Source organism: Onychostoma macrolepis, chromosome 14 (assembly GCF_012432095.1).
Source record: "Onychostoma macrolepis isolate SWU-2019 chromosome 14, ASM1243209v1, whole genome shotgun sequence".
In the NCBI taxonomy this organism is placed as follows: Eukaryota; Metazoa; Chordata; class Actinopteri; order Cypriniformes; family Cyprinidae; genus Onychostoma; species Onychostoma macrolepis.
The window spans coordinates 2,122,882-2,143,939 of NC_081168.1; the positions used below are offsets into that span (position 1 = coordinate 2,122,882).

The 21,058-nt window shown below is 38.4% G+C and overlaps 1 protein-coding gene and 1 long non-coding RNA gene across 2 annotated transcripts; one reads left to right on the forward strand and one right to left on the reverse strand.

The window, feature by feature from the left end:
• Positions 1-1,021: 1,021 nt before the first annotated feature.
• LOC131553229 (microfibril-associated glycoprotein 4-like) lies at positions 1,022-6,129 on the reverse strand. Its single transcript, XM_058797725.1, has 6 exons — positions 6,105-6,129; positions 5,919-5,971; positions 5,629-5,835; positions 4,013-4,109; positions 3,695-3,862; positions 1,022-1,620 (listed from the first exon to the last, which is right to left on the reverse strand). Exons 2-6 carry the CDS (start codon positions 5,934-5,936, stop codon positions 1,364-1,366), a joined length of 747 nt encoding a protein of 248 aa, XP_058653708.1. The 5' UTR covers positions 5,937-5,971; positions 6,105-6,129; the 3' UTR covers positions 1,022-1,363.
• Positions 6,130-10,264: 4,135 nt separating this feature from the next.
• On the forward strand, positions 10,265-20,747 carry LOC131553234 (uncharacterized). The gene is made up of 4 exons (XR_009274139.1): positions 10,265-10,334; positions 18,628-18,711; positions 18,827-18,879; positions 18,963-20,747. It is a non-coding gene; the product is annotated as an uncharacterized LOC131553234 (long non-coding RNA).
• The last annotated feature ends 311 nt before the right edge of the window (positions 20,748-21,058 follow it).

Sequence of the window (21,058 nt, forward strand, 5' to 3'; positions counted from 1 at the left end):
AAAGCATTTTTTACTGCCTATTTGTCAACTACCCTTGGTCTCATACTGTATCGCCTACCTTGACAGTGTCGTGCGCTTACTTGGCCATTTGTTGTGATAAAAAGGAAAGTGTGTTCAAGCGCCAGCAGAAGACAGTGTAAAGAAATACTCTTTGAGAGAAGCAGTCTTATCAGCGGAAGTTAAATTCAGCTCGTAAGTGTATTTACTTGTCTCATTAGTGTTTAGCGCAGTTGTCGTTGCTAGGAAATGCTTGTTTTGTTTACTGTGTGGAGACTTGCTGAAATCGTGTTTGGTCTCGTACTGTATCGCGTCCCTTGTCAGTGTCGGGCGCTTGCTTGGCCAATTGTTGTGATAAAAAGGAAAGTGTGTCCAGTTGAATTCAATTAGTATTTTGTTAGACAGGTATATAAAAGGTTATTATACCGCGGCAGCCGTTGTGTGAAGGCCTCCTAGTGTGAAGACCGAATAGTGTAAAGACCATCAACTCCCCGGACAGGGACACCGGCAAAGGATATAAGTAAACATATCGCTTTTTATTTCTCCTCTTTCTTACTACTTGTTTCACTTCTGTTTCAGTTTTTATAACCATTTCTTACTATGTGTAAGTAAGTTGTTTTTTTGGTGTTTGCTTAGTGTTATGTTAGAATCATTATTATACTCCTTTTGTTCTTTAATATTTTGAATTGTTTTTAGCTTTATTTTTTTTGTTTTCATTTAAATGTTAAGTTTTGAAATTTTGTTTTATGCATTTGTCATTTTTATTTAATTTCTTTATTTTTTTAAATGTGTATACATAGTATTTATAAAGTTTTAGCTTTTAGTTTTGGATCTGTTTTAGTTGTTGTTCTGTTGTCCTCAGTTGTAAGTCGCTTTGGATAAAAGCGTCTGCTAAATGACTAAATATAATATAATATAATATAATATATATATATATATATATATATATATATATATCTGAAGCCCACATGAGTACTACCTATTTAGTTGGCCAACATTTAATTTATAACACACAAAAACATAGTGCTTTGATATTGCTTTTATTGCTTCAAAATAAAACAAGTTGGAGCTGACAGACCAAATTGTTGTAGATGACAGGACAGCATGCAGAAAAGCTTCAAGACATAAACCCATTTATATAAACACTCTACAAGCATCTGTCAAATTAGATTTTTTTTGTTTTTTTTTGCTTGCAAGACAGTATGAGTGACACAATTTCAGATAATTCAATAAAATGTTTGGTTATGGCTTTTATATGGGGGAATCAAGGGACTTGCTTGTCACCATATTTTAAGAAAGATCCACATGTATGCATAAAGTTGTGGATACATTCACAAGCTGCAGTGAAGCGTTTGTAAGCGCTGCTCTACATCACACGTCTGATCTTCATGGTGATGGACTTCAGAGAATTCCAGTTGTTCCTCCAGGTCTTCCAGGTGACTCCAAAATCCCTTTCTTTACTATTTTTCTGCCATAAATAGGGGCCGGTAGGGGTTGTGAGATAACATTTGTTGTACCAAAACCCTCCTTGAAAGTATTTCAAAGCACAGTTCTCTCCTGAAAGGTCTTGGTCTTTGTCAAAGGTGGAGAACTTCATTCCATTGTGAACACTTAAAGAGTCGCCTGCAGAAAGGAGAAACTTTCATTATAGAGGCACTTTCATGTGGACTTCTAAAATAAAATTCATGTAATTTTAATTTTACATGACGGGATGAGTTGTTAAGCTTGTCTGTACCCTCCCTGACCATAACATGCCTCAAAAAAATGAATAAAAAGTATGATACTACTACCAATTTTCTGCACCACTATTAGTATTAAAGAGAATGAAGTCACATATGAGTGGAGACTAAATTATTATGGCCGTAGAATGGTTAGTGTGACGGGGTTGTGTTCAGACTGAGAAACATAACTTTAAAGTCTGTTTTTTTAATCAAATATTTAGCTTTTTTTTTTAAGAAAAATAGGAACACAAGTGAATGCTTACATTGTTGCCAAAAATCACAGACACTATGCACATTTTGTTAATAATTTTCTAAGTACGAACTCAGGGACATTACAAAATGCTTGGTTCAAGATAGATATAAGACATTATTTTATGCTAATATAAAAATGCAATAATTATTTTTATTAATTATAATGGGCATCCCATAGTTTTGTGAAAAGCTGCTAACAATTCATTTTGGTGAACCACCACTTTAGAAATTCTGGGGGACTGAAATATTACAGAATCCCAGGAATGACCCAGAAATTAACCTTCCTATTGATATTTGACTCCTTAAAGTATTTTTATTTTTATTATTATTATTATTATTATTATTTTAAACCTTTGTAATGCCATTTTTCTAACTTTATTAAATGTACGCCATCTTTTGTGCCAAAAAATGTTGATTTATAGACTTTTATCAAAACATTTTAACTAAACAATAAATTCAGTTAAAATGATAAGATATAACAATAACAATCAGGAAGAATAAGTTTCCAGTCAAATGAAATCAGCATCAACAATTCATCTTTGCATGGCACAGAAGAGCACAAATGTGGCATTAAGGAATATTTACAGAATTTAAGAAATTTTTGACAAGACTCAGAGATGGCATTAATGCATCTCATAATAACAATGTTATGAGATTAATGTTTTAAATATAGACATTTCAATGATTTAAATGACTCAATTTATACTTTAAAAATGAAACAGAAACCGCCAGTAGGTGGAAGCAAGTCACTGTCTTTGTCACTGAATCATTCATTCAATCGATTCGTTCAAACGGCTGATTAGTTTAAGAACGAAGCAAGTGACTCTCTTTATGAATGGGTCATTGAATCATTGACTCACTAGATTTGTTCAAAAGCAAAGATTCATTCATAAACGAAACATCGCTGTGTCAAAGACTTGCGCAGAGGCTCAGCTGTGACTTTGTTTTTTAACTATATTTTTGTTGACGAAATAGAGCAAAATAGACAACAGTGTTTCTAAAATGTAAGTCACTTAATATGAACTTTTGTATAAAATCAAAAATGTATAAACTGTTGTATAAATTCAGTTCCACATTTGCAAACTCTCTATAATCATTAAAAAGCTGTTACCCTCCGTTCATCATTAATCTCACAAACTTCCATGTTAATGAATGAAGCTCTCTACACTGCACACTGAATATATTATTTACATCGTCTCTACACTTTGTTTGTTACAATGAATGACAACAACTGCAGTCTGCTTCACGGTCTGTGCTGAGGAGCAGGACGCATTTCTATTGGCTGCAGTCTGTATTAAATGGCAAAAGACGGAATTGTGCAGCGAACCATAAACACAGCGCTCCGTTTATATGCAGAACTGGGATCGCTATTCTTAGTCTTTTGAATAGATAAAATATAGAAATCATTTTAATTTCCAAATAAACCTAACCAGATGGAAATTAAATTGTATAGCAGTTTAAAAAAAATATAATAATAATTGTCTATGAAAGTTAAAAAATGTAGTGCAGCACCACTCAACAATAATCTGCCATGTGTCCTCTTTCAAAAGAGAAAATTTAGGTCTGGGCTATATGGCATTCAGGATTTATAACTATTTAAAGATTATGGCCTTCCTTTTAAAACTCTCCATCATAATTTTGTTTGTTTAAATTCATCATTATGATCACCCACTTGGAAACTGTAAAATTAAATGAATGTAGTTTGTCTCTGCAGATTGTCTCACCTGCTCCTCCATTTACAAAGCGGCTCACATGCAGTCTGTACCCATCAGCCTCAGAGCTCACAGAAAAAGACTGATAGAGAGCGAAAGCCTTCTGCCCTGCAAAGTCCTCCACATCTACTCTGAGTTTATACTGATATCTGCGCGTCAGCTGGTGAATAGACTGTACACCTGTTAAAAACATGAAAGGAACCGGTTTAGTAAATCAAAGAACGAAGAACACTAGATTTTACTGCAATCCAGATTACATGGCCAAATTTTCACGTGCTTGATTGTTCGTTTTTTTCTCTTTTTTTAACCCAATTATCACAAAACACTTACCCAGCCAGTGTTCGCCTTTTTTAGCACCAAAACCTTTTTTATAACTCTCCCATGGCCTAAAGAAGTTCAACTCGCCATCTTTTCGCCTGAGAATCACCTGAAATATTCACCAAGATACAATTCTGATATCAACATGATTTATTCTTCACACATTCCGCTTTTAATAAAATAAGTATCAGCTGTATACAAAGTGACAAACATTTGGTTTTCAAGCACTGAAAATGGAGAATATTAAACAATCTGAATATGGAGCCCCACTGAGATCTCCATATCTCTGGGACTGAATGACTTAGGGCCTTGAAAATGAAGATTCCCAAAGAAAAGTTTATTAAGAACTAGAATCTAAAATCATATTCTGATATTTTGAATAGGTCTTCAGTTATAGGCATGCAAACTTTGGAAAAATAATATTTAATGGCACTCAGACAGGTATGTCCAATGCAGTTGTTTTGATAGAAGGAAATAAGATAGATTTCTAGTTTCAACATTATTTGTTCTTCAGACATTCATCTTTAAAAGCAAAAAAGCCATATTGAAATTCCATTATCTCTGGAACTGAACCATATAGGGCCTTAAATATGAAGATGCCAAAAGAACCAATATCTAAAAGGGCATTAAGATATCTTTTATACTTCTTGAGTTATAGGTCTGCAAACTTAGGAGAAAAAACTTGAAAAGTGCTGTTTCCCCATTTTTGAATGGTCACCATTGGCACATAATGCAACAAAGATTGCTAAAGTCAACAGATTTTACTAACAGACCTACCAATCTCCATGTAAGAATACAATTATGATGCTTAAATCTTTCTAAAGTCATTTTTACCCCACTGTAATTTGGATCTGAATCTCAAGTGAAAATTGCCATTTTGACCCCCCTCTACAAAACAGTGGATTACTCGGTCAATATTCATCCATGACATTTAATATTTTTGGCTTTCATCACTATACGTGTCTATCTTTCATCAGAAAAAAATATTAACAAAATCAAAAAATTTGAGCCGAGGCCCTCTGGTTGAGTTGACACAGAACAACCCAAAAGCAATTTGTATGGTAGTTTATAATATGTTACTATAAAATATGCAAATGATATCAACCCAGCAAACAGGGAATATTCAGCATACTTTTTATGGAAAGTAATGTGTTACATCACTTTTGCATTATTTTTCCTCATCTGGGCTGGGCTTGCTTGTTTGTTTTTCATATAAAATAAGTTGGCAAATGTAAAAGCCCTTTCACATCAAAAGTAAAATGAATAACAGGCTGAAGGAAAAGTAAATTCACGTCTGTACAGTTCAGGCAGTCAATAAATGGGAAAAAGTAACTGGCATTACTTATTTGAAAAAGTAACTTATTAAATTAAGTATAAAGTATTGCATTACTTCCTTACTTGAAAAAAGTAATCTGATTATGTAACTTGCTTTACTTGTAATGTGTTGCCTCCAAAACTGGTTGTAAAAAAATATTTTTTGCAACCTTTAAATAATGTTCTAAATCACAACAAGAAAACATTTCAAAACAATGTTCTCCTAATGTTTTTATAACCCTAAGTTGTTAGCTGCATGGGAATCACGCTGAGGTGCATCTGCTGATAAAATGAGTTCAAAGTGAAGTGCGTACCGTCCAGTGTCCTCTGTCATTTTCTCTGCCGGAGACCATCTCACAGTAGACCTGCACCGGTCCATCCACTGTGCTGATGGTGTACACACCACTGCCATTTTTCCCACTCGAATAAATATCAGAGCAGTCTCTGGCAAGAAAACAACCTGATTTGATCGCATGTGCGCCCATCAACACGGGAAACAGTGCAGACAAACACAGCAACACCTGGGAGACACAAACTCAAGATCTGAGCCTGATGATCGACGTCTGACAAAATCACACTCACATTCTCACATACAGAAACTCACAATCATGTTTGTGATCATCGCTTCAGACGTCCAGCTCAGAGGATCAGATGCACCTGAAATACAGTTCAGACAAATACAGTCTCTTTATTAGAGCATGAACATGCATTCTGTCATTTTCTGAAAAAAGAAAATATTTTATATATTTGCTGAGACCTGCATAATTTTCAAAATGACCAGAAATCTCACCTTATGGGCTGAGAATCTTGTGACTGTTCAGGTGACGGATGCATCTTTAAATATGTTTCTGATCATCAGGATCCTCCTCTTTATCTGACATTTACAAAAATAACTTCTTCATAGGACAGTCATGGGTTCAGTGCCATAAAAGGACAAGTTTTTGTTCATTTCGCTTTTTGTGTGTGTGTGTGTGTGTGTGGGGGGTTGGTAAAGTTATTATCTGCAAATGATTGCAACATACAGCTTAAGAAATACAGTTAAGAAAACCCTCAGTGATAATCTTTTTTTTTTTTTTAACCTAAGGGATTTGTTACAAACAGGTCCTGATGACTTTTTGACATGCAAACTGCAGGTTTTATAAAATACCTTTTTAAGACCAAGTAAATAAGATTTAAGGACCAAACCAAAGGGAACAAAATATGTCAGTATGTTCTCTAAACATAAACATGTAGGCAGCAGAAAATTAGTTGCATTATCAACAGTTTGAAAACACAACTTCCAACAGATCTCCATTACATTTGAAATTATTTTGCAAGTAAATGCATGTTGTTTTAAGGATTTTTGGACTGGAAAACAAGACAAAAATTGTGGATTAATTTTATATATCTATCTATCTATTGTAACTGAGTGAACAGAGGAAGCGTGTGGATCCATATGCAAGCTTTGTTCCAAAATGTGGTCACAAAAAGCAGGAGTCAAACAATGGCAAACAGGTAAAACACAGGCAAGACAAAGAGTAATCCTAGGGCAAGCATGGGTCTACAATCGGCGAACAATATCCAACAGGGCAAGAGAAAGAGAGATAATCAAAGTACACAGCAATAGTCCAGGCAGCAGCAAACAAAGTCCGAATGGCAAGACGAAAGGGTAAAATGAAATACACAGGCAAGAATCTGATACACGGGAAAAACAGGCAAGGCAAGACTATGAATAACCTAGGAAAACTAGGACAGGCTCCGTAAAGTAGCTATCAGCTAGCAAACGCTTAACAATACTTGGCAACTAGATCAGGATTTGAGTGTGTTTTATCCACAAATTTCCTACACCCCATGAGGCATTGCGTCAAAAGTGGGAGTGTCTTCCGGTTCGAAGTAAACAAGCGGGACTGTCGGAGTTTCTCCGCGTGTGGAGAGCGTCAGCGCCGCGGATCATTTCATATAGTTACCAGCTAACATAAACATTAAGACTTTCAGACTGCAGTAAGTGTTTGAAATAACTTCTGTGTGAGATCCGATGTAACTTAGATTATCAACAAAGCAGAAATATGTGATGCAAAAGACTATGCACGCATTACCATGGTAAACATAGTAAATACGACCGCCTGAAAAATCAGACAAGTGACGTATTTATTTATTTACATATTTTATCTGTCAATAAGTCTCCTCTCTTTATGCCTGATGTTCATATATAGCTCCGCGTATGTCATAAATCATTAACCTAATTTTTGTTCGGGAGCTTGTTTTTCTGACTGAAAATATAACAACGTATTGGGACTAGAGAGAGTGCTAAAGCTACTCATGGTCGTATTTTACATTTACTTTCTAAATGTGATGCAGACCTAAACTGTCTGCGACTACAAATAAACAGAAACAGACGCGACTGAATAATAGGCTGTGTGTGTCTTTCTTTTGTGAAATAACGGTAAATACCACTTTATTTCTGTGTGACTAGTTATCAATCCTGACACAAACTAATTAGTCAATGTAGCACTTATTATTGTAAAACAGATCTGAGGTTATTAGCCCCACTCGGCCCGACAGTGGAAAAGACCTGAAAAAAACTTACCCTGCGTCCCAATGTGCATACTATCCACCCTATCTGCCCTAAATAGTATTGAAAATTACTAATGTCACACAGAATTTAGGATGGATAGTATGCACATTGGGACGCAGGCTTAGCCTCTTTGTTAATTAGCACACAAAATACCATTGGTATACTACTTCCACCGCTTCACCGGAAGTTTTACCCACGTTCTTTTTTACAATAGCGCTCCCTGGAAACATGTGGATATAGTGGGTGTAATAGCTTTCAGGTGAGCATGTAATTATTGACAGCTGTTTGATCAGTGCAGTGGATGATGGGAAATGCAGTCCAGTGTGAAGCATGGTGTGAGAGTCAATATGATGGAAAGGCGACCTCTTGTGGCTGTCGGACGGAAGACCGCGAACCAGATTCGTGGCATATACACATACAGTGGGAAAAAAATTATTTGAGCTGCTGCTGATTTTGTACGTTTGCCCACTGACAAAGAAATGATCAGTCTATAATTTTAATGGTAGGTTTATTTGAACAGTTAGAGACAGAATAACAACAACAACAACAAAAAAAAAAAAAAACTGAAAAACACATTTCCAAAAAGTTATAAATTGATTTGTATTTTAATGAGTCAAATAAGTATGTGATCCCTTATCAGTCAGCAAGATTTCTGGCTCCCAGGTGTCTTTTACACAGGTAAGGAGCTGAGATTACGAGCACTCTCTTAAAGGGAGTCTCAGTTTGTTACCTGTGTATAAGACACCTGTCCACAGAAGCAATCAATCAATCATATTCCTAACTCTCCACCACAGCCGACACCAAAGAGCTGTCCAAGGATGTCAGGGACAAGCTTGTAGACAGCTTGGTGAGAAGGTGACAACAGTTGGTGCGATTATTCGCAAATGAAAGAAACAAAAAATAACTGTCAGTCTCCCTCGGACTGGGGCTCCATGCAAGATCTCACCTCGTGGAGTTTCAATAATCATGAGAACGGTGAGGAATCAGCCCAGAACTACACGGGAGGATCTTTTCAATGATCTCAAGGCAGCTGGGACCATAGTCACATGGCCAAGGCAACAAAGGAGTGGCAAGAAGAAGCACATTAAGGTCCTGGAGTGGCCTAGCCAGTCTCCAAACTGACTCCGACCAAACAAAATCTGGTCAAAAAAAAAAAAAAAAAAAAAATTCATAATGGCACGGCATTAAATGTAAAACGACGTGTGTGTATATATATATATATATATATATATATATATATACACGTCGTTTTACATTTAATGCCGTGCCATTATGAATTTAAGACCTACTTTGGCTTGAAAGCTTTTAGAAGGGCAAATGAAGACATTTAAAAGACTTTTTAAGACCCACACTATTAAAATATATTCACAACCAACTAACCACACTTCTTCCACTTCTTACAGATACAGAGTGAAACATCAAATTACTTGAAATAGAATTTAAAAAAAACAAAAAACATTATAAATGTCTTTACTGTCTTTTTTTCACCAATTTAATGTGTCCTTGATGAATAAAACTGTCAATATAAAAACAACAACCACATACAGACCCCAATCCAATGTACAACACCTGAGAAATCACAAGCCATGCAGTATGCTGACACAGAGTTCAGTGTCACTTTGCATTTATATAAAACAGCAACAAGTTATGCAAAATTCACTTTAAAGAAAATCTACATGTTTTAATTTCATTCATGAAGATGACAATGTGCCATGGTTTAGTGGAAGACCGATGCCATAGAAAAACACTTACGAAATTGAAATAGTATGAAATTTCAACTATAGTCACTAGATGGCTGCAGAAGATAATTTGCCATTTCCACAAGAACTTATTTGTTAGAATTAAACCATAATGAAGGTTTTTTGACAGCACATTGAAGCTTTGAAAATAACTATAAATAAACTATATATATCAATCGCTGCATCTTTTCCTCCCAGAAAGATGCAGTGTTAACCCTAAGATTTAACATTTGTAGATGGTCTAAAGCAAAAGAGTTGTAAAAATTCTGAAAATCTTTTAGCGCTTATGATTTGTTTAAAAAATAAAACATTACACAATGAATAAATCAGTATATATAAAATTATTTAATTTACATGTGTCATGTTTGTGATTTTTTTTTTTATTATGCAAGCTATAGCTTCTGACCTTTATATCAAAACATACTGATTGTTTTATGACATCAATTACTGCTTTATTTAATCAGGAACACAGTCTAAATGTTACTTGTTTAGGCTATTTTACTTTTAATTTAATTAGAAGTAAGCCAACAGCGCCCTCTACAGATTAAAACTCCGTACAGGTCGGGCGTTAGGACCCGGGGGAGGCTGCCGCTGCACGTGCTGTTACTGTTTATACACCGAATGCATCATTCTGTACATGCTTTCACAGATTAAATACAGCATTCTTTGCTTCAAGAATGAGCCACACTGCTGACATGATCTAATCGCTAGCACACCCTGAGCACATGTGAGTTAATTATTCCTCTTATTGGCAAGACATATCGGCGTAATTTTTCATATCGGGCCGATGCCGATATCTACATTTAAAACCATTATGGGCCGATTCCAATATCAGTCCGAGGTATATAATTGCATCCCTAAGGTGTATAATTGATAAACATTAAAAGTGAGTCTAAAGATGGGTGCATTAAATTAAATAATTTACATTATCAAAAGTTTTCGTCTTTCTTTTTTTTAAAGTTGCACTTCTAAAACAATTCTAGACATTTTCCCATTGACACTTTACTAAACATGTCCTTTAGAGCAGTAGTTTTCAAACTTGTTCCTGGGGACCCACAGCTCACAGCTCATTAGGGAGACATTTCGCATGTCTCCCTAATTTACACACCTGATTCAGATCATCAGCTCATTTGGAAAGAGCTCCATGAACTCAAATGAGTGTGATAAGGGAGACATGCAAAATGTGCAGAGCAGTGGGTCCCGAGGAACAGGATTGAAAATCATTGCTTTAGAGAACTTTCTGAATCAAACCATTGTCTGATGCCATTAAAGGAATCTTTAATTCTGTCATGATTTGCATGTTTCGGTGAACTGAGTGTTAGTACAGATACCTGCGCACAGAACCGAGTCTGTGGACTGAATCGGTGGCCATCAGCATCTCAGCAGGTAGAACTGAGCCCTGTTCTTCAGATACGATCACCAAACTTACTCACAAACGTCAGCCGATCTCCAGCGACAGAGTAATCCATGAGCAGATCCTGCAGAGCAGAAGAGGAGAGACACTAGCCACGTTTACATGTACACTTTTTTTTTTTTTTGTCATTCCGATTGAAAGATTTGGTGGACTGTTTACATGAGACGTTATCTAATCCGATGGTGTTTACATGTGCCGCTGCTTTCAATTTTGGGACACGCTAAGTAGCCTAATGACAACAAAAACAAATCACCAGAGGAAAAAAAACGTCCGTATTTGCGTTAATATTTTTAATAGCTGCTTGCACTTGCTTAGGATAAACAGACTAATATTTGAATCCCTTGTGTTCATTCATGTTGCCAGAACACGATCACATACATGCTCATAGAAATCATACGGCTGTCTTCTATCGTAGCCTACCACACACAGAACAAAACTGATTTCTTGTTTCTAATAACTAAATTGCACAGATCTCCCTGATAAAATAATAAGCACAATATAGCTTAATCTCAGCCAGTTGATCAACACAAATCATCATATCGCCCTAATTTCTTAATGGATAATATGACAATGCAGCTCTGAAATTAATTGTATTCTAATACTGAAAGGTTTTACTGTACTTAAATGGAACAATACAGGATTTCTTACAAAGAGTTGCTAAACAATAAATCAAAGTAGCGTTGCTTTATGAACAGAGAGTGATCGCAACAAGCTAACACATAATATTTCCAAATGTGTTTTCATACAATATTCATGGCGTGAGCACTTATAAATTCAAGCAGATCTGAAATTTTGAATCTGTAAAAATGACAGAAAAAGTTTTGGTCAAGTTGTTTATTTTCATTGAGCTATACTTTCACTATCACCATGTTTTTTCTAAGCTGAAAAGCAGAAAATTGCACTTCGTTTCAGATCCTTTCCATGACAGCAGATATGGCAGTTCATAACACAGCAAGCGTTCTCAATTATAATGTGTTTTAACCGTGTAATTGAAATTTTAACTTCTACCTCCACTATTACCCAGTCTCTGCTGTAGTGTCGGCGTCCCCAGATCACAGAATGTACTTGTTGCCGACATCACATTCCCATTCTGACGACCCCAACCTCTTGACGTGATGACGTAGATGCAAAGTAATCGGTTTAACGTGGCAGAATTTTAATTTTATCCCACCTCTCTCAAACCGATTACAATTTCATTTGGTTTAGGGTTGAGGTGTTTATATGGAGCATTTTAATTCGGATTGGACTTTTAAACCGATTACAATGCTCCATGTAAACGCACCTACTGTGTTGTGGAGAAAAGTCTTCTCTTTCTTGCAAAATAATGTTCAGGAGGTAGAGTTCCAGAAGTTAAAATGAGATTTTATTGCAAGACAACAGAACATCCGACCATCTCACTCACGGCTCACATTTTTCATGGTTTTTAACCAATGATATTATTGCAGGTGCTCTCTTCCCAATACTCCCTATAGGCCTTAACTCCTTTTCCATGCTCACCTCATTAACCAGGTATGCCAACCACAAGCAACTCATTCTCTCATTCTTTCCCATGTGACTTATTTCACAGTCATGTAGGCCAGGCCTTCAAAACACATCTGGTTTTTAACATATTCAAACTATTTCTACAATTGTTTTCTATAGATTAAATATATATATATATATATTTAAATCACCAACAGTTAGCACTCAGTTAGCACTGCATTGTTCATATACTTTATTTATTGCCTGGAGATGACTTGAAAACCATAAAAAAAAACAAAAAAAAACATATATTGTCGCAATCATGTGATTAATGTTTTCATGAACGATTGAACCCTTCTCTGTGGACACACTGTTTTTAATGTAGTGAGAATACAGTAAGTGTCATTTGACATAATGATAAAATTAAATTAAAGGGGATAATTGTATTAAATGCATTCTATTATTAATCCCTCATAACATTTTCAATTGAAAATATTTTTATTTTAATGTTTTGTCCCATGTCTCAAGAATCAGTGATGTGTTTTTTTATAATATGTAATATCTTTCATTTTATTAACGTTTTTACTGTAGAGTTTTGTGGGTATTTATGGTATTTTTAAATGTATTTACCTAAATTTTTTATTATTTAAAAAAGCAACAATAAATGTAAAATTCACTTTAAAGAACATCTACATGTCTTAATTTCATTGATGGAAATGACATGGACAATGTGCCATGGTTTAGTGGAAAACTGCTGCCATCTTTTTGGAAGAAAAACACTTTTGAAATTAAAATTGCATGAAATTTCACCTACAGACTCTGGAGGGCTGCAGAGGATCATTAACTCATTTGCCATCCCCACACAGGCAAACTGTTTTTTGTTTTGTTTTTTTATTTACATTTATGTTTATACATTACAAAATCATTAGAAACAATTATTAACAGTAAACAATTACTCTTTGTCAGTGTTTCGCCTTTTTTTTTTTCTTTTCAATTATGCCACATTATTAGAGCCAAACCTGAACATGTGTGTTATGTGTGTGTTTGTGTTTGTTCTCTGCTTTGGTGTCACCCCTTTATGTGTGTGTTCTGCATTGTTGCTGAATATGTTATTTGACAAATGTAACAGAGAGCAATTTTAAAAGTCTCCCATTCATTTCTATGGGTGATTTTTGGGGCTGGGGTCTTTTGGGTGGGGGGGTGCTGGTTTAACCTTCTATATTCTTTCTAGTCAAATCACATAAACCACATCTAAATCAATTCACTTTTAAATATCATTCAAAAGTACCTTCAAATAGACTGCGGGGCGCACACCAAATCTACAAATACATATTTAAAACCCCTGCAAAATATTCTCACTGTCGGAGCTGGGTGAATTGTAGCTGATTATTGATTACAGATCATGATGAAAGCTGCAGTTAGTAACAAAAACTAGGTTACTCATTTTAGGTAATGTATTCTGACTACCTTTTAGATTCCTTTCATCTAACGTTTTTTAAACATACCATTAAACATACCATATTGATATAAAAAAAGCAAATTTAAACATTTCATCATAAATTTCATTTTTTGTATTACACATTACAATACACCAGGGTTTGTAAGAAATGCAGTGCGTTTGTGAGTCAATAAAAGCACGTAATGTAAATGAAAAATTATTTAACACACACAAAAAATATTTGTTTACCTGCATGTCTATAATCATTAAGTGACATTAAACTATAAAATGCTAATGTGTTGTTAAATTATTGAAATATTAACACCCTCTGTTTGGCTGACAAAAACATCAGGAAATCCCTGCATTATGAACAAACATTGATAGACTGTGAGTATTAATTTTTAGCATCTGATTGCGTAATCCAAATTACATGTAATCAGTTACTACCCAGTTCTGCCCGCTGTCACAAAAAAAACCCCAAGCCACAATTTCACTCACCCTGTCCTTCATTAGCACCGTCTCTGTGTGGCGTCCTTACCACATTTTTGTTCTGTGCATCGCTTAAATTGTTCTGCATGCGTTTCTAAATATCCTCTCATCACCAGAGTGCTCCATACTACATCTTCAAACAAATAGCATAGCAGGAAGAATAGGTTCCCATGTACCCACTTATTTTTTGGGGACACTAATGGTGTCTAGTTAAGAATTTTTGATGTTGCCGAGGTCAAGTAATGTACCATGGGTTTCATTTGTTGGCAATCTTGAATTGATGTAAGCACGCTGAGGTGGTGTTCGTGGATGAGTCATCTTCTCATTGGGAAGATGATCATCTCGGAGTTGCGGGCCAGGCTCCGTTACCTCGACAAAGGGGCGGAGCCCTGTTGCCTCTGCCTCGATCTAGCTCTCGTTCTGGCTGCAGACAGGCGAGGACTACTTCAGGCGGTTGCACGGGTGGTCTGAGGATTACAGTGGTGGCAAACACACCAGGGAACCAACCCTCGAGGGACCATCGCTCCTCTTGCACTCCGAAACCAGTGAGCTGCCAATGGAACATGCTGGCGCAGCGTACTAGCAGTATCCTTGGCGCTCCTTCCGACGACTGGATGTCGATCGCTACATTGGAGGGTGAGCCGGAGCTTCCTGGGAAATAAGATTCGGTTGCGCAGCTGCTCCGGCAGTGGCAATGCCTGAATCAGACCCGGAAATGATGGCTATGCTTTCCCGGGCCGCTGAGAGGGTAGGGCTCGAGTGGAGACCTCCACCGTGGCCCGAGCCCTTGAGGTTGGGCGACTGGTTCTCGGGGTAGCTTGTGCTGGTTCTCAGCACCCTGCCCTGGTACCTCTCTTCCCGGAGGTGCATGGGGAGCTTACCAGGTCGTGGATGGCAACTTTTACTGCCAGAAACCGACCTGTTAGATCCTCCTCCCTCACCACCCTCGATGGTGGTGCAGCTAGGGGGTATACATGGGTCGCCCCGGTGGAGTGGTTGGTTGCGATGCAGTTATGTCCTAATACCGCTTCGACCCAGCAGGGCGAACCGCGCCTCCTCTTCCGGGCCTGTAGGTATTCGTCTGGTCTGTCCGGCGATGCTTATGTGGCCTGTGGAGAAGCTGCCTCCACCTTGCGCTACGGCGTTACTGCAGGTTCTTCAGGCTAAAAGCACTGAGGGATATGCACGAGGGTGGTCACGATCCGGAAGTTCTGAAAGAGCTTTGTACCGCTACTGACCTCGCGCTACGAGCAATGAAGGTCACTGCGCGGTCTCTGGGTCATGCAATGTCCACACTTGTGGTCCAGGAGCGCCATCCCTGGCTGTGTCTGGTTGACAAAGGGACGCCGACAAAGTTCGGTTCCTCAAGGTACCTGTGTCCCAGACTGGCCTCTTCGAGAATGTGGCCAGCAGTTCTCGTGCAGTCAAGAATGTGGCCCAGCAGTTCTCGGCTGCACAGGAGCATACTGAGGCGATCCAACATGTCCTGCCCCGGCGGGCAGCTGCTGCCTTCACCCGTCCGCCGGCTGCAGCGCTCCAGCCTGCTTAGCCTCTGCTCCCTCACCGCATCCGCAGCAGCCTCCAGAAGCGGCACCGTGGAGCTGGGCGTAGGCAGGCCGCCCTGGACCCAGAGAGAGAGGGAACTGCTTCGGCCTCTCCCTCCCCCGGAGGAGGGCCAGGTGGAGAAATCTTTTGTTTCAAAAAAAAAAAAAAAAAGAAACCTCGACAAGAGGCGGTTGTCTCTGTCTCTGGGTCCCAAAAGGGCATGGAGAGTTATGGACGGACCAATACCGTACCACACTCATCCCCCTCTCTCGCCAGTGAGCAGCTGTGGGCGGTTCGAGAGTCAAGTCAAGTCACCTTTATTTATATAGCGCTTTTAACAATACAGATTGTGTCAAAGCACTTAACAGTATCAAATTAGAGGATAGAGTGTCAGTAATGTATAATAAGATTAAACACTCAATTTTCAGTTAAAGGCATTTCATTATTGAATTCAGAGATGTCATTGTCTAGCTCAGTTTAGTTTAAATAGTATCTGTGCAATCAAATCGACGATAATCGCTAGAAATTAAGTGTCCCCAACTGAGCAAGCCAGAGGCGACAGCGGCAAGGAACCAAAACTCCCTCTGTGACAGAATGGAGAAAAAGACCTTGGGAGAAACCAGGCTCAGTCGGGGGGCCAGTTCTCCTCTGACCAGACGAAACCCGCAGTTCAAAAGTTTATATTTCTATTTTAATTTTGTTGCAATTTCTAACAATAGTAGTATTATGTAGTTAGGTTTTTTATTATATTTTAGTTATTTTGTTATTTTTTAGTTTTATTGTATTCAATCAAGGTTTTCCCTGGGGATATGTCTCTGGGGGTCATCTGGGTGTCCTGGTCTCCACTGACGATCAGGGCTGTAGACATCATCTCTTGGTGCTGATCCACCATCTGACCGGATAAGGACTGAGAAACAGAATAGGAAAGAAACAGACAAATATTAGCGTAGATGCCATTCAACTTACGATGTAACGAGTACATCGTGTGTTATGGGGAGTGTTCCCGGTTCCAGTTGATCTAACTAATGCAGCCTAACAATCCTTTAACGGATTTGAATAATAGAAGCGTATTAATGTGTTATGTGTAAGCCAGGCTAAAGAGATGGGTCTTTAATCTAGATTTAAACTGACAGAGTGTGTCTGCCTCCCGAACAGTGTTAGGTAGACTGTTCCAGAGTTTGGGTGCTAAATAGGAATAGGATCTGCAGCCCGCAGTCGATTTTGATATTCTAGGTATTATCAAACGGCCGGAGTTTTGAGAACGCATTGGACGTGGAGGACTATAATGTGATAAGAGCTCGCTCAAGTACTGAGGAGCTAAACCATTCAGGGCTTTATAAGTAATTAACAAGATTTTAAAATCTATCCGATGTTTGATAGGGAGCCAGTGCAGTGTTAACAGAACCGGGCTAATATGGTCATATTTCCTGGTTCTAGTAAGGACTCTAGCTGCTGCATTTTGGACTAACTGTAGTTTGTTGATCAAGCGTGCAGAACAACCACCCAATAAAGCATTACAATAGTCTAACCTTGAGGTCATAAACGCATGAATTAACATTTCTATGTATAGACCTAATTGGATCCCATATGTGTAAGTCCACGGTATAGCCTCAGAGCCCGTGTTTCCCCGGCAGACTTTCTGCCATTACCCAAGAGTCTACAGTCACCTCTAATCTTCCATATTCACCTAAACGGTTGTTATATGTGTAAGTGCTTCTGAACCTCCTTCGGGAAGGTTGGGTTTCCGCAGCGTTCCTGTTCCAAGTGGAACAGGTACGTTTTCCCAGTGTTATCCAGTCTTACTGAGTGGGTAGTGCCATAGCAACAGTAGCTGGTCTTCTTGTGGTGAGCCCTGACCTACGCCAAAAAGTAGGGGCGCAGGAGGCTTCCACAAGACACTGGAAGCGGCAGTATCCGTGGCCCTTTGGTAGGGATCCCAATTCGTCGGTCACCAGACGTGACTCGGAGTGACCGACTGAAAGGGAACGTCTCGGTTACGTATGTAACCCTCGTTCCCTGAAGGAGGGAACGGAGACGTCACGTCCCGTCGCCACGGCTGCTGTACCACGGCTGCTGTACCACTGCTGAGCGGCCGGGTCACCGGCTCACCGGCTCGGCTCCTCAGCGAAAACCTGAATATGCGCTGCACCTGCTGCCTACTTATACTCACGCTGTGATCAGCGGCAGCTGGATGCAATAATCGCATGCCAATGTGCATTGGCTCGTTTAGTTACACTCGAAGTGGATTGGTCTCTCTAAGCGAGATCCCAATTCGTCAGTCACCCGACGTGACTCGGAGTGACCGACTGAAAGGGAACGAGGGTTACATACGTAACCGAGACGTTCTTTGTAATTATTGGTAAAAGTTACTATCAATTTCTGAGCGAAAATTGTTTCCACGCTTTTTTTTTTTTTTCTTCAGTGAAAATCAGATTGACGTTTTTTAAATGTTTGCATGTCAAAGGGTCATCAGGACCTGGTTGTAACAGACCCCTTAAGCTAAGAAAATACAAATCATCACTGAGGGCTTTCTTAACTAGGAGACCATTGCAGTCAGTTGTTGAAGATGATAAAGCAGATTGTCAAAAGTGAAATGAACAAAAACCTCTCCTTTTATGGCATCAAACCATGACTGTCTTGTAAAGATATGAAGGTTTTTTTTTTTTTTGTAAGGTAAGGAGGAGGATCCTGATGATCAGAAAGATATTTAAAGATGCATCCGTCACTTGAACATTCACAAGATTCTCAGCATATACGGTGAGTTTTATAATTATGCAGGTCTCAGCAAATATATAATATGGTTTCTTTCTTCAGAAAATGACAGAATGCATGTTCATGCTCTAATAAAGAGACTGTCTGAACTGTATTTCAGGTGCATCTGATCCTCTGAGCTGGACGTCTGAAGCGATGATCACAAACATGATTGTGAGTTTCTGTATGTGAGAATGTGAGTGTGATTTTGTCAGACTTCGATCATCAGGCTCAGATCTTGAGTTTGTGTCTCTCAGGTGTTGCTGTGTTTGTCTGCACTGTTTCCCGTGTTGATGGGGACTGAGCCCAACCCTGATTGTTTTCCTGCCACCGACTGCTCTGACGTTAATGCGGAAAAAAGTGGCGTGTACACCATCACCTTAAAAGATGGAGCGGTGCAGGTCTACTGTGATGTGGTGTCCGGTGAACAAAATGACCAAGGACACTGGACGGTACGCATTTCAATGTGTTTTATCTTGCAGAAGGACATTTTATTACGATTTCTAGTAACTTAAAATTATTATTCAAATAGTCACTCAGTGCTTTTATTTGTGCTCTTTATATCTCAGCATGAAGATAAAAGTCTGTTGGAAAACAGTAGAGCTGCCCTCGAATAAAGATTTTTCTGGTCGACTAGTAGTCGTTCGTTTGAAGCATTAGTCGACTAATCGCACGTTTATTAATAAACCATTACAATGTATAAATATGAGCTTTTAACTGCCTACATAGCCTAATAAGTGCTCAAGGGCACGCATGAAGCTTGCCACAGCACACTGGCAGAAGTAATGATTATGAATGTGTCAAGGAAAAACAGCAAGGAGACTGCATTAACATTACTAATTTCTTGATAAACTAGTGCTTTCTTTGTTTTTGGTTTAAAAGATGAAGTCGGCGACACTGACTCGCAGTATGTTTCATATGGATTACACAATCTGAGGATATTGTTTTCCATTTGAATTGGTTAATTTGAAAGTAGACATTTTGCTCTCTATAGATATCTGTAAGGTAAGTTTACACGGAGTTTCACGCTCAAGTTCACAGAGACCGAGACAGAAAGAGCATCCTGTTTGCTTCATTATTTTACAAAAGCGCAATGTTTTGTTGTTATTGTGAGTGCACATAAATAAATATAGAGTCTTTACAGATTCAAAAGCTGTATTACTCTTATCTGTATGAGCAAAAATTAGGGAGTATTTTAAGAGTAAGTGAGCGCACCGACGCCTTCATCTGTCCTGCAGTGAGCTACTGTTCAGCTACCACACAGACACTTGAATAGCGCACATTTCTCTAGGTTAACATTAGATTGAGCGGCCATGCAAAATTGCTGCTATACTAACATATTTTAGATAAGTCGATGAATGATAGGCGAGCGTTTGGATGTCCTGCCCGAGTACCTTGACCGGCCGTTAACGATCTCTCCTCACTGAGTGTGTGGCTTTGCCAGTGTGGAATTTTTTTTTTTTTCTGCGACTAATAAAATTCTGGTCGACCAAGCCTCTTCTGGTTGACTAAAGTTTAGTTAAATATTAGGGGGCAGCCCTAGAAAACAGTCATTGAAATCACTCAGAAATCACACCACATAATTTACATTTGTTGTTAAACGAAGCTTATCAAAGGTTGTACACCTTAAACATCTTTTAAAAGATGAATGATGTGAAATGATGATTGCTGTGTGAAAGCAATGAATGACTTCTGAATGTTTCAGGTGATTCTCAGGCGAATGGACGGCGAGGTGAATTTCTTTAGGCCATGGGAGAGTTATAAGAAGGGTTTTGGTAATAAAGAGCTTTCCTGTAGCTCAAATAGTAGAGCATGGCGCTAGCAACGCCAAGATCATGGGTTCGATTCCCAGGGAAAGCAAGAGCTGATAAAATGTAAAAAAAAAAAAAAAAAACTACCTTGAATGCAATGTAAGTCGCTTTGGATAAAAAGCGTCTGCTAAATGCATAAATGTAAATGTAAATGTAAAGAAGGCGAATACTGGCTGGGTGAGTGTTTTTGTGACGTTTTGAGCTAAAAATGAGAATGACACAATAAACTTGGACATTTAAAGGGATATTTCACCCAAAAATTCAAATTAGTCCAAGATTTACTCACCCTCAGGGCATCGTAGGCGTGTCTGACATTCCTCTTTCAGACGAACACATTCTGAGTTATATTCCACATTGTTCTGTCTGTTCCAATCTGTATAACTGCAGTGAATGGTGCCCCTGTTTCTGAATCTGAAAAAACTAGTATCCATCTCTCACAAAACTACTCCACACGGCTCCGGGGTGTTAATAAACCATTCACTGCAATTATACAGATTGGAACAGACAGGACAATGTGGAACATAACTCCGAATGTGTTCATC

Bases quoted from the DNA above. Each gene is read 5' to 3' on its own strand.
- LOC131553229 (XM_058797725.1), bottom strand. The intron at 3,863-4,012 runs GTAAGTGTTTTG...TGTTTTTAACAG, and splicing joins AAAAGGCGAACACTGGCTGG to GTGTACAGTCTATTCACCAG. The intron at 1,621-3,694 runs GTGAGACAATCT...TCCTTTCTGCAG, and splicing joins CTTTGTAAATGGAGGAGCAG to GCGACTCTTTAAGTGTTCAC.